At 44.7% G+C, this 16,025-nt stretch overlaps 1 protein-coding gene and 1 long non-coding RNA gene across 2 annotated transcripts in view; one reads left to right on the forward strand and one right to left on the reverse strand.

The window, feature by feature from the left end:
- Window positions 1–12,790, reverse strand: part of ABHD17C (abhydrolase domain containing 17C, depalmitoylase) — a 59,523-nt gene extending 46,733 nt beyond the window's left edge. Inside the window, 3 exon segments of the mRNA XM_082388566.1 lie at window positions 8,137–8,521; window positions 8,524–8,582; window positions 8,584–12,790. Coding sequence (XP_082244692.1) covers window positions 8,137–8,521; window positions 8,524–8,582; window positions 8,584–8,735 — 596 coding nt within the window. The 5' untranslated portion in view covers window positions 8,736–12,790.
- Window positions 5,385–15,418, forward strand: LOC309627034. Its single transcript, XR_014243497.1, has 2 exons — window positions 5,385–7,691; window positions 13,031–15,418. It is a non-coding gene; the product is annotated as an uncharacterized lncRNA (long non-coding RNA).
- The last annotated feature ends 607 nt before the right edge of the window (window positions 15,419–16,025 follow it).

The following is a 16,025-nucleotide window of genomic DNA, read 5'->3' on the forward strand; positions in this document are numbered from 1 at the left end:
AGATACACACACACACACACACACACACACACACACACACACACACACAAAGATAAAATCTACCTGGAACTGCTGAAGGGCAGCCAGGGTTGAGATCCACTGTAGAGACTTGAATCCACCAAGTTTCTCTGTGTAGTCAGGGAAAGCAAATTCAAAAACATTAGGTATTTCCTCTGAAAATCATGAAACACAGCCTTACTTAAAGAAGGCACCTCAGAAGCCATGTACAGTAAGTCCCCTACATATGAACCAGTTCCGGTCCGAGAGCATGTTCAGAAGTCCAACTTGTCCATAAGTCCAACGAATTTAGCCTAGGTCCCCAACTAACACAATCGGCTCTCTAGTACTGCAGTGGAATAGGTTTATAATACTTTTCACACAGATAATACATAAAAGAAACACAAAAAATAAAGAAAAGATTTTGGCTCTTACAGTACAGTACCTTGAAAAGTACAGCAGTACAGTACAACAGCTGGCATCCAGGGGCTGGCATCGAGTGAACAGGCAAGAAGAGTTACTGACTGGAGGAGGGAGAGGAGGTGGGAGATGGTAGAGCTGAAGGACCGTCAGCAATAGGAGACGGAGGGCGAGCTGCAATGTCACTCACACCTGACGGTGATGGCACAGGTTCTGGTTCCTTGCTGGAACCAGATGCACATTCGCATCTTTGAAAGCTCGCAACTTGAAGGTTCGTATGTAGCGGACTTACTGTAGTTGAATCCCTTGCTTTTAAAACAATGGAATGTAAAGCCCAGAAGTGTGGAGCGTCTTCCTGCATGAGGTGACATCATGGATTAGAGGGACTGCTGGAATTAGAACTAACTTCCCTAGTTCAAAAAGTTTTGTGTACATCTAATTTTCGCAAATTAAGTCTTTTACAAATCAGCAAGCCTATTATTTAAAGCAATCCTGAAAAAACAAAATCATTCTGATATCCAATTCATGATCTCCTAAGTGTATCTGTGTTGAGACTTTGGATTCTTGTACCTGAAGCTTCTTATTTTCTTTTTTTAACATCTTTATTGGAGTAGAATTGCTTTACAATGGTGTGTTAGTTTCTGCTGTATTACAAAATGAATCAGCTATACGTATACATATATCCCCATATCCCCTCCCTCTTGCGTCTCCCTCCCACCCCTCTAGGTGGTCACAAAGCACCGAGCTGATCTCCCTGTGCTCTGCGGCTGCTTCCCACTAGCTATCAATTTTACATTTGGTAGTGCATATATGTCAATGCCCCTCTCTCACTTCATCCCAGCTTCCCCTTCCCCCTCCCCGTGTCCTCAAGTCCATTCTCTATGTACATGAAGCTTCTTAAAATGGAGCAGATTTATGGTCTCCAACACTAGCATAAGCAAAATCCAATAGAGAAGGTAAATCTGCTACCACGATGAACAGTAAAATTCCTGAAGCCAGACTCTGGAGTCTTATGCGGGGTTATTAATATGGGCACAGTGGTTACTGAATTTGGAGAGAGGGAGGAAGTGCAAGCAGTAGCAGAAGGTCGGGAGTGAACTTAAGGGTTTGCTCTAAGTGACCTCAGGATAGTATCATTCAAAAGACTTCTTCAGAAAATAAAAATAAAAAAAAAAAAAAGAGGGGGCTCTTCCACCAATATGCCATTGCACTAGTAGAGTTTTCAGACTGAATTTTAGAAAACTGAGCCTCCAAGATTACCCTAAATAAAAACAGGAAGAGAAAACCCATTAAGGAGTTATTGACCATTAACACAGAAACATGAAGAGGCTTGTCAGATCTTTGGCATCTGGGTTACTAGAGGAAAGTAAGGCCCCTCAAAAAATAGAACCATGGGAAAGTAAGCTTTGGTGGGATAGGGGTGACAGCGCAGAATCTGGTTGTGCTAGAGAAAAGAAACCCTGCCTGATGGGACGGCGAGGGCAGCCTGAAGAACCAGGAACAGCCCGAGGGCACTGGAGAAGGGCGGTGGGGACATTAAAGAAAAGGCTCTAAGTGAGCCTCCAAAACACACTTCACCTATGTCAGTTTCAAAAGGTCTCTTCTTAGGAGTTGCGTTCTTCCTAATGGGATATTTTCACACTGACTGCCTTGAACTGCAAGCTGATATTCTATTTCCATTCTAGAAAGATCATTGTGCATTCACATAACACATTATTCATAACACATTCTGTTTTCCTTGTCGCTAATCAGTCAAACTCCGGGAGAAATCATGAGCATTCTTCCTTTAATGACACCATAGAATTAATCCCCTCTGAGAAAACTGAGAATAAAGAAGTAAGGTCATTAAATTCAACACGCTCAGGAAAGTAGTAACTGTTTTGCTGTTCCCAGGAGAAATCCATCCTGAGTCATAACTGTAAACAACATTCACAACCAACAGAAGAAGGTGCTTTTCAAGGCTCTCACTACCTGAGGATATCCACGACAGCCTTCCCATGACTTAGGGATTTTCCAATTATGGATCCTATAAATCACAGATGCAAAAGTTATAAAAGAGCAACACATGGCTACATATTCAAAATGCCTCTAAAATTTAGTTCATCCTTTCACACAAAAAAGAAACAGTTTGAGATTAATGATACTCAAGCAAACCTTAGTGTCTGGTACAATCACAGTATCAATATATGTGTGTTCAACGGTTAATGGTTTATTAGCTGAATGAATGAATGAAATAGTAAGTCTCTCGTAACCTGCCTTTTGTACCTAGGCATTGAAAGTTCTTTTTTTATCCCCAGCCTCTCAGCTTGCGGGATCTTACATCTTAGTCCCCTGACCAGGGATCGAACACCGGTCCTGGCAATGAAAGCACAGAGTCCTAACCACGAGACCGCCAGGGAATTCTCTGAAAGTTCTTACTTACCTTCCTCTCTCTGCATTTGCCTTCTCTGATTAGGTCAGTTTCTCTGCCAGTGTTACCAAATGCCTCTCTCGTCCACAGTCTTTGCACGAAAAAACTTCCGTGAATGGTGATGGGAAACACTAATAACATATTGAATCGTAAATGCCTCTACTCTCCTGTTTCTCAAGATTAAAATGTTCCAGCCAAAATTCTCTCTGTCTAACTTACACCTCATTCTCTGGGTTATTTGCTTGTTTGGGTTTACACCTTCAAATCAGCTTGATTCACTCCCTCTTGAATCACAGGTCCCAATTCTGCAGCCTAAATCAGCTCACATCCGAGAAGACCCTTGAAGGATGTGTGTTGAGGAGGCTTAATCCGCCTACTTAATCCCACCTTAACCAACAGGCAGCCTTTCCTGCACAAATTAATCACACCAGCTCAAATTACAACACTACCCTCCAATAAGGCTACACTGATTTTCACAGTGTCCTTTCTACAAATATTTCTAAGTGATTCCAATTCATTCTCTCAATTGTTTGGATTCACAACACGCTTATAAAGTGTATTAGTAACTCAAATGTAAAACATGTCCTAACCTTCAAGGCCTCCACCATGTTTAGATTCTCAACTGTCTCTCTCTGTTCTAAAACCAACTGCCAAGGGGCTTCCCTGGTGGCACAGAGGTTAAGAATCTGCCTGCCAATGCAGGGGACACGGGTTTGAGCCCTGGTCCAGGAAGATCCCACATGCCACGGAGCAACTAAGCCACTAAGTTGTGCACCACAACTACTCTAGAGCCCACAAGCTACAAGTACTAAGCCTACGTGCCACAACTACTGAAGCCCGTGTGCCTGCAGCCTGTGCTCTGCAACTGCAACAAGAGAAGCCACCGTAATGAGAAGCCTGCGCATCGCAACGAAGAGTAGCCCCCGCTCGCCGCAACTAGAGAAAGCACGTGCACAGCAACGAAGACCCAATGCAGCCAAAAAATTATTAATTTAAAAAAATTAAAAAAATAAAACCAACTGCCAGTAGGCTGAATATTGTGTGTTTGTGTGTGTGTGTGTGTGCGCACGCACGCGTGCATGCATGCACGTGTCCCATATGTTGAAACCTAACCTACAGGGTGATGTTATTAGGAGGTGGGGTTTTTGAAAGGTGACTAGGTCATGAAGGTGGAACCCATATGAATGGGATTAGTGCCCTCATAAACCAGCCCAAGAAACCTCCCTTGCCCCTTCCACCGTGTGAGAAAACGATGAGAAGTTTGCAACCAGAAAAAGGGTTCTCACCAGAGCCTGACCATGCTGGCACCCTGATCTCAGACTTCCAGCCTCCAGAACTGAGAAATTTTTGTTGCTTTTAAGCCACCCAGTCTATGGTACTTTGCTACAGCTGTACGAACCTAATAAGACACCAACTTACTTCTTTCATGCTGAGTCCATGCTCTCCCTGGCTCTTTCAAATCCTACCTCTCTTCTACACCCTTTTCAGTCATTTTTCAAATGCTTCAAATAATCATCTATTGGCCAAATAGCAATGACCACCTTTCTTGCCTTCGAATTTACTTCCTCCCCAAACCCTTATTTTAGATTACTGGCCCACTCTACTGCTTATCATTTAGGGAATTTGCTACCTTTACCCATGGAAATACTAGGTAGTATTTGTGTTTGAAGTCCTCCATCAAGGACTGGGCAGCTCACTAGAGCATGCACAGATAGTAATGGAGAAAGGATGAAGAGAAATACAAAAGGGTTACTGTTACTCTTCTGTTCAATACAGATACTTCAATGTTGCAAACATGGGCATATAATAGACACAAAGTGGATCAGACCTCAAGCCAAGACATTGTAACCCCTTTCTTTGCCTATGGTTATGCCCATGGATACCAAACCCTAGAGGGTAAAATAGATGCAACTCTTTGTAAGAAAATTAGGAAAATTTGAATCAATCCCATTTATTTATGGGGCACCCATATGTGCAACTCATTAAACAAACATTTAATGAGTGTCTCTTATCTTAAGGCACTTTGCCAGTTGTTGGGAAAACAGAAGACAGGGAGTCCTTGCCCTCAAGGAACTTTCAACTTAGTGGGATGCAGTCACACACCAGGACACAGCAACACTGTGATAAGTGCAGGTAAAGGAGCTGAGTATCAAGTGCACAGGAATACCAAGGGTCCCGGAACCCAGTGAGGATCCAGACAGGAGGGAGAATTCAGGGCATAGGAAAAGGGCATATACAAAAGGCCGGGTGTGAGTGTGAGGAGGGAGGGCAAGTACTGGGCTGGGTACTTTGGGGGATGCACAGCACTGACACACACACCTTACATTCCTCCTGGGGGAATAACACCTGAGTGCAGACATGGAGATGATTTAGGATAGGGTGGGCTCTCCAATCAGTGTTCGGAGCAGTGTTCTGAGTGTCCCTTCTCATCAGGAGATCAGAAAAGAGAAAGATCCCCAAGGAAGACATGAAGGCTGGGGGTGGAAAACGGGATCTGAGGCAGCCTCGGAACAATGGGTACGTGGCGGGGGGGGGGGGGGGCTGGGGGGGGGGTCCTGCTGCCATGGCAATGACCTGAACGGAGCTGTACATGGGCAGAGAAGAGGGCATCTTCCAGGCAAGGTTAGAGCAGGAAAACTACAGAGAGCAGAGAGGAGGTGGTTAAGGGACTGCTTAGCTTCACAGTCAAGTAACTCCTAGCCTATTAGAATAACTGAGACATGTAAATGCACCTCTAGAGAAATCTGATAAATAGGACTGCATGTGTGGAAAGAGTACTAAACTAGCAGTCAAGAGACCTACTGCTCTTCCCCAGTCCTCTGTCAAATGAGGGTGCACAAGGACAGTGTCCATAAATGTTATGGGAAATAAACTTAGTCCTTCACAACCAGCATTCTTTTTCTTCTTCTTTAAAAAAAATAATAATAATATGAAATAAAACAGAACATAGTGGGACTTCCCTGGTGGCGCAGTGGTTAAGAATCCGACTGCCAACGCAGGGGACATGGGTTCGAGCCCTGGTCCCGGAAGATCCCACATGCCACGGAGCAACTAAGCCCGCGAGACGCAACTACTGAGCCTGCACACCACAACTACTGAAGCCCACGTGCCTAGAGCCTGTGCTCTGCAACAAGAGAAGCCCCCACAATGAGAAGCCTGAGCACCACAATGAAGGGTAGCCCCCGCTCGCCGCAACTAGAGAAACCTTGCACGCAGCAACAAAGACCCAACGCAGTCAAAAATAAATAAATAAATTTATTTTTAAAAAAAAGAACATAGTCTGCACGTGTATTGCCCACAGGCAAAAATATTGTTTTGTGAGACATTTGCTTCTGATATATAGACACAGATGTGTATGTGTGCGCTTGATCTAAATGTAAAATGTGTTTCCTATTGTGGGGTCACAATCCAAAAAAGTTTGAAAAGCACAGGACAAGAAGATGTGAAAGGTTTCTTCAAATCCTAAGATTCTCATTTAGCCTTTAAGTTCTAACCTATTTTACAGGTGAGTAACTCAATCTAGACATGAGTTCTGGTATAAAATTAAATAAATCCTGGGCAAAGTTAAGCTATACCAGCACATAATTCAAAATTTAACCTTACCTAAAACAATGCCTTTAATTAAATTAAATATGACAAGTCTCCAGGAAATAACTATGCCTCACATACGTTGTAACACAGACACACCTGCATATTCAGGGCAAAGGGTTAGCCTTACATCTGAAAGGATTTCATTCTAATCCAGACACGCACATCTGAAAGGATTTCATTCTAATCCCGACAGGCACATACAGGAACAGTGTTCTGCAGAAATTTTACCATAAAACCTACTCAAGGTAGGATTTTAATGTTTCAGTTTAAAAAGATCTAAGGCCAATCCTTATTTTTAATACCTTTACCAACAGCAAATTCTAGCAATCTATTGATTGTGTGTGACACACATACTTTTGAAACCCTTTACTGGAACAGGTGGCTTTTTAACTTGTAGATTCTGACTCAGTGTCTCTGCCTATGGTACCATCTCAGCCTAAACCACTTTCAAAAAGCTATCATCCAAATGAACTCCTTCAGGACTTCAGGAGAACGTGAATAAGCAACATATTAAATCCTAAGTACTTCCCTGTTGGACAAGTCATTTTCCCAGAAAGGCACAGGGTAATTTATGAGCATATGTATGAACAGGAATGGAGACAAAAATCACTAATGTTGGCAGTCTGTATGAGCCGAGCAAATACATTTTAGATAAAGATTATACGTGTCAATAGCCATAACAGTGCCAATTACACTTATTCTGGGGACTCTTTCATCTGAAGCAATTGGATGTCATAGAAGATGATCTCAGGTATTTTCACCATCCCCGCTACCAGGTGGCTGGGGCAAAATCATAGATACCCAAACTGGAGCACAAACAGGTGACACGACTTGCCCATTTACCGGACTCCTGCCTCACTTGGGCTACTAACACTCAAGTTTTGTTTGCTGGTCTTACCAGGTCTAGCCCCGAAACCACGCCCCCAATTTCTGCCTTGCACATAAAAGGCCCTCCCTCGATAAATACTTTGTAGTTCTCCTGTGAATGCTAACTCAAGGTCAAGAGATTCCCCAAACCCTGTAACGTAAGATTCCAACTCATCCTGGGTTTTTACTGAGGCTCTGAGGAAGATGCCAGGCCCACAGGCACGAGCTAACTCCCTGCCCGCAGTGCCAGCTACTCAGCCCCACCAGGAGGCAAACTTCACACCACCCGACCCTCCGGCTGCCTCCACGGATGCCCAGACATGGCCCCTCCGAGCACTTTACAACCGGAACGTCTTTTGGAAGTCTTCCCGTCTCGCCCCCTGATTTTACAAGGAAGGAAACAGAGGTATGAGACTCGCGCGCCTTGCCCAAGGTCACTTCAGCCTGAGGACCTCCAGCCTCTGGCTGCCAACTCACACAAACTAAACGTGAACCAAGCTGTTTCCGCCCGGTATTGAAGCACCCCAACGTTGCCACTTGCGGTGACCAGAACCACAAAAGACCCAGCCGGTGGATCGGGGGCACCCGGGAGCGCCAAAGCAGGCAAAATCCTCCGAATCCGAACTCTCCAGGAACCCGAGGGCTGGCGGGGATTTTGGAGGGGGTGAGAGAAAGCCAGGGAGCGAGAAGAAAAGAGAATCCGCGGCGGGTGGGGTGGGGGGGTCTCTGCTCGCCCACAGCCCCAGACGAGGGGCCCCCTTCCTCTCAGACCGCCCCAGAGGCCCCCAGAGGACCCCCAGCCCGCCTCCCCGCAGTGGCAGGCCAGGCCTGGCGACCGCCGCCGGGCTCACCGGGTGCGCAGCGCCTGCCACGCGGCGTCGATGTCGGCGTAGAGGTTCTTCTCGGAGGGCTTGCCCGAGCTGACGCCGTAGCCCGAGTAGTCGTAGGAGAAGATGTTGCAGTTGATGCGCGAGCCGAGGCCGATGTAGAAGCTGCACATCTGGCCGAGGTCCACCGCGTTGCCGTGCGAGAAGAGCAGCGTGTAGCGGCTGGAGGGCGCGCAGCGCACGAACATACAGCCGAGCCTGTTGTCCCGGGCCGTGCGCGAGAAGAAGACCTCGACGGCGTCCAGCTCGCGCTGCGAGTACTGCCAGTCGGCGCGCTCGCTCAGGTGCAGGCTGCACGCGCCGGGCCCCGCGCCCGCGCCCTCCTCGGGCTGCTGCGGCGCCGGCTGGGCCGCGGCGGTGGCAGCGGCTGCGGCGGCTGCGGCGGCCGAGGCCGGGGCGGGGGCGCCGGGGCCGCGCTGCTCGGGCGCCAGCACCGTGTAGGTGGGCTCGGGCGGCAGGAAGGCCAGCTTGGCGGCGATGCGGCTCGGGCAGGGCGGGCAGCAGAAGAGCCAGCACAGCTCGCCCAGCGAGAAGCCGTTCATCCTGGGGCCTGGCTCGGGCATCGGGGCGGCCTCGAGCCCGCCGCCGCCGGTACGGCAGGCAGGCAGGCTGGCTCGGGTGCGAGGGCGGGCGGGCGGGCGCGCGGCGAGGAGCGCGCGAGCAGAGCACGGAGGGCGGCTGCTGCCCGCCCGCCCGGCGGCAGGAGGAGGGGGGAGGGGAAGTGCAGGAGGAGGGAGGCGGGGCCGGCCCGGCGGGCGCCGAGGTTAGAGTCGGGGCGGGTCAGCGGCGGCCCCGCGGGCCGGGCGAGGCGCGGGCGGCCGGGGCCCGCGCGCGGCACACAAAGCGGGCGGCGGCGGCCATGCCGGCTCGAGCGCACCGCCCCCCGGCCCCCGCTCCCGCACGCCCGCCGCCGCCGCCACTTCCGGGTTACCGAGAGCCCGCGCCCCCGCCGGGCCCCGGCGCCGGGCCCGGCATCTGGGCGGGGCTCCCCGGCCACCTCCCCCGACTCCGCGTGTGAGGGCGCGGGCACCTGCTCTGGCCTGGGAAGCGAGTCCTCCTTCTCGGGACGGACCGGGGCCCGGAGCATGGGGCGCCCGGCTTAGGTGTCTGCGTGGGGGGCAGGGGGGCATATCCCCAGAGGGGGCTCTGGAGGGGGCGCCGGCACCTTTAGCCCCCTGGGAAGCACGACCTGGGGCCGACAGGGGCTCTCCGGGAGCGCAGGAACCCGGAGGAGCGGGGCACCCGGGCTTAGGCATGGGGGGCAGGTGGGCCGATCCCCAGGCAGGACAGTGGAAGTGGCGCGGGTATCCTTCCCGATCGGACTATTCCCCTCTCTCCCCTCCCGCTGGAATTCCCTTCCTCAAATCCAAGTTTTCTCATGCATGGAGGTTCTTGGGAATCTATTGAAAAATTAACGAGTGGAAGAGAGTTGGAATGAACCTGAAATACTTGACTCTTTGGGTCCATGGTGCTTTCTGAACTGCCTCTTCCCAAAGTCTCAGGACCATAAAGGGTACTGGTGGTGTGGGATAGAGCGGCGATCGCTGTATTTCCCTGTTACAGGAGGCTGTTTCTGCATATGTAGCCACAGTATTGCTTTCCTAGGGTCATGACTGAGCCTTTAGTAAATCCCTGTATCTATAAAAGTCAGCTACTATAACAGGGCCGCACTGTATAGTTAGCAATATATCACGTGGCCGTTGTCATTTCTAATCCCACGGGCAGTAGATTTTCTAGTAGCACGCCTAAAAGCTAGGCGTCCTTTACAGTGTTAGTTTCTCTAGACTTGTTTCTCGGGTCTCGGATTTTTAATGGTCTTAATCAGGAAAGATTTTATAATGATTTAAATCCATTGTAATCTTGCCATGCACCTTTAAGTGATTTTTGTTTTCCCTGCAAATATTACTCTCAGTGCCTTGAGACTGAGTAAGCTCCGGTGCCAACTTCGCAGAGCCTTCTATCCTTCCTTTCTCCTCCTGAATTGGCAGCTAAATTCTCTTTCAGGAATTGACAGGAGATACCCTTCCTGGACTGCCAGCGGGGCAGCTAAATACAAGGAGGATGCCAGCATCACCACTCTGGATCTGTTGTTTTAACTCACAGACATCCAGGAGAATTTAAACTATTGTTGTGACTTTTGTGGAAGGTGTATTTTTGAGCACCTTCATCTAAATGAATTTACCCATACTGATTTCTTTTTTCTTTCTTTCTTTATTCGGCTGTGTTGGGTCTTCATTGCTGCACATGAGCTTTCTCTAGTTGTGGTGAGCGGGGACTACTCTTCAATTCGGTCCGCGGGCTTCTCATTGTGATGGCTTCTCTTGTTGCGGAGCACGGGCTCTAGGCGCACAGACTTCCGTAGTTGCGGCACGCAGTCTCAGTAGTTGTGGCTCGTGGGCACAGTAGTTGTGGCTCGCGGGCTCTAGAGCGCGGGCTTAGTTGCTCTGCGACATGTGGGATCTTCCCAGACCAGGGATCGAACCCGTGTCCCCTGCATTGGCAGGCAGATTCTTAACCACTGCGCCACCAGGGAAGTCCCCATGCTGATTTCAATAACCTTCAGGACCTGATTTTAAAAGATTATTTCTTCACTAAAATATTAATAGTTTTTAAATGTTTTTGAAACTGTCCAAAAACTTGGGCTAAAGAAAACTTGGTTGGCAAAGCCTGTTCAGACTAAATATTTGAAGTCTTATTTTAACATTATTTGCACTTGGTGATGTTTCACCCAAAACCAAATTTTATCTTCTGGAGATTAGGTTTCCCTTTCTAAAAAGCTTTATAACTTGCTACTGTTTAGGCACTTTGTTTCTTGTATTCAACATATTGATGTAATGTTTTTCATGCTCACAGCACCTAAGATGTTAGAACTTTTGTGCTGAAGCTATAAAGATAAGACAGTTCCTGCTCTCAAGTACCTTACAGTTTAATTAGAGTATTGGCAGAAGATTCAGAACACTTTTCCCCATGCATTCAAAACAAAACAAAACAAACAAAAAAAACACCATATCCCTGTAAAAGCTAAGGAAATGGTTTTGAATCCTGGTTCCATGGTGATATTTCTGTGGGAAGGTAAGGTGATAGCCAAGTGTGTTACTCCCTAGTCTAATTCAGAATAAAATAGAATTTGGGGAACTGAAATGAAAAAGTGTTTAACACGCCCCTTGGTCAGTCTTTCTCCAATACTGCTCTCCTCATCTGTCTTTTGATGGGACTTGAATAGCATGGCAGTTCATGAAAGAGTGAGAGTCCCAAGTAGGTGTGTTTAACGTGCAGCTGACGGAAGAGACCGGCTTTATATTCCAGATGGCCTGGTAGTAGTAGTGTTAATATTGTTAGGAAAATTTTAAAGTCAGATATTTGTTTTTTTACATCCCTAAAGGATTTGTGGAGTGTCACGGAGTATAATACCAATAAATAAATAAGTAAATAAATAAAAGCCTGGTTTTTATTTTCATCCTCTTAGAAGGCTACACAGAGGTGGATTCAAAGAGCATTTATTGTGGGAGGGAGATGTAAGAGGGAGGAGATATGGGGATATATGTATACGTATAGCTGATTCATTTTGTTATACAGCAGAAACTAACGCACCATTGTGAAGCAATTATACTCCAAAAAAGATGTTAAAAGAAAAAAAACAAAGAGCATTTATTTCCCTGGAGAGTATGTTGGTTCAGGTTTGTGGGAATATTAAATTGAGACCCTCTTTTAAATGAAATTGCCCATATTGATTTCAATAACCTTCCGGAACTGGTTTCAAAAGACCATGTCTTCACCAAAATGATTTTTAGATGTTCTTGAACTATTCAAAAACTTGGCTAAAGAAAAATCTGGTTGACAAAGACTGTTCAGACTATGTATTTGAAGTCTGTTTTAAAGTTATTCACACTTAATGAAGTTTCACCTAAAACTAAAATTTTATCTGTGCCATAGATTAGAGCTCCCAAATGTTTCTCACCTCATGCCACATATAGTCATGGTCAAGTTTGTGTGGCCCCTTGAGACAATGCCTCCTCCCACCCGGGGGGCTCAGCCTCCCCGGACAGAAAGGGTTCAATATCTGCACATCTCTCGCACCCACAACAAATGTGGCAGCGTGCCTTGGCATTGGTTGGAGAACTTCAACATGCAGCACAGGAAGAATAAATTTGCCCTATAGAATGCAAAAGTCAGGGATTACTAGCTGTTCACTTTGACCTTAAAGAATGTCTCTTTGGCTCTTCCTACATTTTAGTAGAGAAAGACGTTAAGTTTGGGTCTAGATCAGCAAACGTATTTACTAGCTACTTACCATGAGTCGGTCACTCAGTTGATGTGCAGAATGCAAAGGTGGCTAAGACACAGTCCCTCCTGCCCTCAACAAGCTCATTGGTCTGCTGCTCAGACTAACTCTGCATCCTGCTAAGCCAGTCTGGGTCAGTAAACTAAACGATATTCCAAGTAGCTAAATGCCTTGGTCTCTATTATTTAATATTGGCCCTTTACACATTGAACTTTTCTTCCAGATCAGTCCGCTTGATTTTGAGTGGCTCGAGATGGCCTCAGTTGTGTCAGCAGTGTAGAGGAGAATGATCCATTTTTCACTGACCATAAGAGCAGGATATTTATGCTTCAAAACTGAATATGGTGGTTTCGATGGAAGGTAAAAGAGAAATCTAAGATACATTGCCCCCCAGGAATTCCCTGGTGGTCCACCGGTTAGGACTCGGTGCTTTCACGGCCAGGGCCCTGGTTCAATCCCTGGTCGGGGAATTAAGATCCCGCAAGCCATGTGGCACAGCAAAATTAGGAAAAAAAAAAAAAAAAAAAAAGAGTGCCCTGTTTTACTTTTGCTTTTCTTTTCTTTTTTTAAATTTAGGACTGGATGTTCTGTGAAGGCAAGGATCATATCTATTTTGGTCACCACTGTTTCTTCCATGCCTGGCTAAAAGAAGATGCTCAGTAAATATTTATTAAATTGATCAAGTAAAGAATGAGTGAGTGATTTAGTGAGTGCATCAAGAGATCAAGACTGTACCTTCTGTTTTGGGCAGTATTATTGAAGGACAGGCTTTGAGGAAGACACAGAAGTCCAAAGCCCATGCCAGCATCCCCCTGCAGGAATAGACTACACACGTCCTCTGTCTAAGGAGTTGTGGCATTCTCCCCATCTTTCTTATCAACAGAGCTCAGGTTTTGCTCTGGGTAACAATGCTCCCAGTTAAGATGCACAGTCACCTGGCCTCCCCTGCTGTGAAGATGGCCACAGGACACAGTTCTGGCTAATAGTCTCTATGTGGAGAGTTTTGCAGAGCTTCTGGAAAGACTTAACAGAGCCAGACTCATCCGGAATGTTTCTCTTTGCCCTTTCCCTTGGTTCCCACTTGGGTTGCAGGCATTATTATTATTAGAGCTATGGGAGCCACCTTGCCACTATGAGGGTGAATTTCATAGTTGAAGATGGTGGAGAAGAAAGATAAAATTCTAGATCCTTCATGGCATTGTTGAATAGCTGCCCAGCTTTGCCTTCATCTGGGCTTCTTATTCTGTGAGAATGATAAGTCACTGTATGTAACTGTAGTTGAGTATTTTGTTACCTGTAGCGTAATGCAATAATTAGGAATCGGATTCAGGAATCAAAAGCAAAAGATCTTACGTTGTTCTTAACTGCTTTCTCAATAAAATCAAAGAATATTTGTTGATCAATGGAACAGTTATGCCTGAATCCTGCTTTTTCCCCCATTTAAAAAAAATATAAAAGTATGACTGAAGATGGGATAGATTTTTGAGACGATATGTATTAAATGCATTGGAAATGTGAAGAAAATCAAGCTTATAATTTTGAAAATAGTATAGATGACATTTGAGGCAATTCCAGGAAATCTAAACCAGTGTTAATTAGGGGAAGGGCCCACCATTCAACTAAAAGCTTTTGGAGGCAAAGTATCTTTTCCCAGAACCTTTTTCAGCCTGAGGGCTCTTATCAAAAGTGTTGTAAATGAGGTCACTGGAACCCAGCTGGGGAGAGCTCGGAGATCCATGAAATGCTGAGAAAGCACTGCAGAGATAAGGATTGAAAGAAAGAAAACACCAGCAACCCACAGATAGGTGTTTTCACAGTTCCATTCTTCTCATGGATGATTATGTCCTCAGACCTGCATTTCTAACTAGTCTCATCCTATCACCTATTCACGGATTCTTAATAGGAGGTCCAGAGTCCCTGAAATTGATCACAGAACTTGGACTTGGTAAGCTACTTGAAGATAGGAACTGTGTCCATCTTGCTTTTCCCTGTACAATCAGCACCAAACATTATGTCCTAGCACATAATAGGAATCCAAAACATATTTACTAGTTATTGGAATTCAATTTCTAGTAATTTCTAATTGCTTTTTTAATGTGCAAAGATGTAATATTTAGTTTATATAAGTGATTTTCTTTTAAATGGGAAGTGGGAAGGAACAGCCTTTCATATGCTGAGCTTGCAAATCTAATTTTAAGGTGATAATGAACAATATCAAGGCTTCAATTTTAAGGTTTGTTTTTTTTTTTCCAGAATTTTGGATAATTACACATGAAAACAGTGTACATGAATGATTGATCTATAGTGTTATTCCAGGGAATTTATAATAATGAAAGTTAGAACATACTCAAAAAAACAGTAATACTAGCATAAGACCGGACAGATCTAGCTGTCTGTAAATATTTCATATTTCAGGTGTGATAAAGTTGATATTTCAAATTTGTAGGATTATATTAATTTATTTCGATAATTGGTTAAATATTGGAAAGAAAGATAAAGTTCAATTCTGATGGATCAAAAAAATCAAAGATTTTTTAAAAGGAAACCAAAAGACAACTGGAAAATATAGATGAAAATTTATATATTTTTGAGCTTAATACCAAAGGCAGAAACCACAAAGGAAAAAATTGGTGATTTGACTACATAATTTTCAGTCTTCTATATACTGAAATATTTACAGATGAAATGAGATGATGTTGAAGATTTGCTACCAAAAAAAAAAAGGAAAAAGAAAGAAATAAAAGAAGAAAAGAAAGGAAACAAGATTGATTAGCTATGAGTTGATAATAGTTGAATCTGGGCGCTGAGTTGATGAGTACATGAAGGTTTCAGATATGAGTCTCTCTACTTTTGTATATATTGGAAATTTTCCAAAAAATTTACATTTCTTTGATTTTTAGGATTTTGAAAAACTAGACCAAAATATTTGCCATGAATTCATTTAAAAAAAAAAAAAAGACAAAACACCCCAATGGGGAAAATGGACAAAATGTATGAACAAGCATTTTATAAAAAAGGAGTACAAATAACCAATAAGTATATGAAAAAAGTTTAGACTCAGTTTAAAAAAGCAAATTTTAAAAATATACTTTTAACCTTCTTGTATTGACCCAAATTAAAAAAAAGAAAAAGGAATAAAAAACACTAGTGCTCTGTTGGACATGATATAGAAAAGTAAGCACTCTCAGATACAACTTTCTGGTGGAAGTATTAATTGATATAACTTTCTGGAAGGAAGCTTGACAATATATATCAAAATGCTTAAAACATGTCAAATTTGTAATCAAGTAATTCATGTTGAAATATAGCCTAAGGAAATCATCCATTTTGTGCATAGATTTTTAAATACTAGGATGTTTATAACAGCATAGTTTAGAATGGCAAAAAAAGCAAAGCAAAACATTGAGAACATCAAAGTCTAAAAAAGAAAATGATAGCACATTCAGGCAATAGACCAATATGTGCCATTAAAACCAAAATGAAAGAACCGTATTTGTTATCATAGGAAAATATCCACAATATTTTGAGCGAAAACAACACAAAATATGTACAACAATATGTAAATATACTT

This window comes from Balaenoptera borealis (assembly GCF_965194805.1).
Source record: "Balaenoptera borealis genome assembly, chromosome: 3".
In the NCBI taxonomy this organism is placed as follows: domain Eukaryota; kingdom Metazoa; phylum Chordata; class Mammalia; order Artiodactyla; family Balaenopteridae; genus Balaenoptera; species Balaenoptera borealis.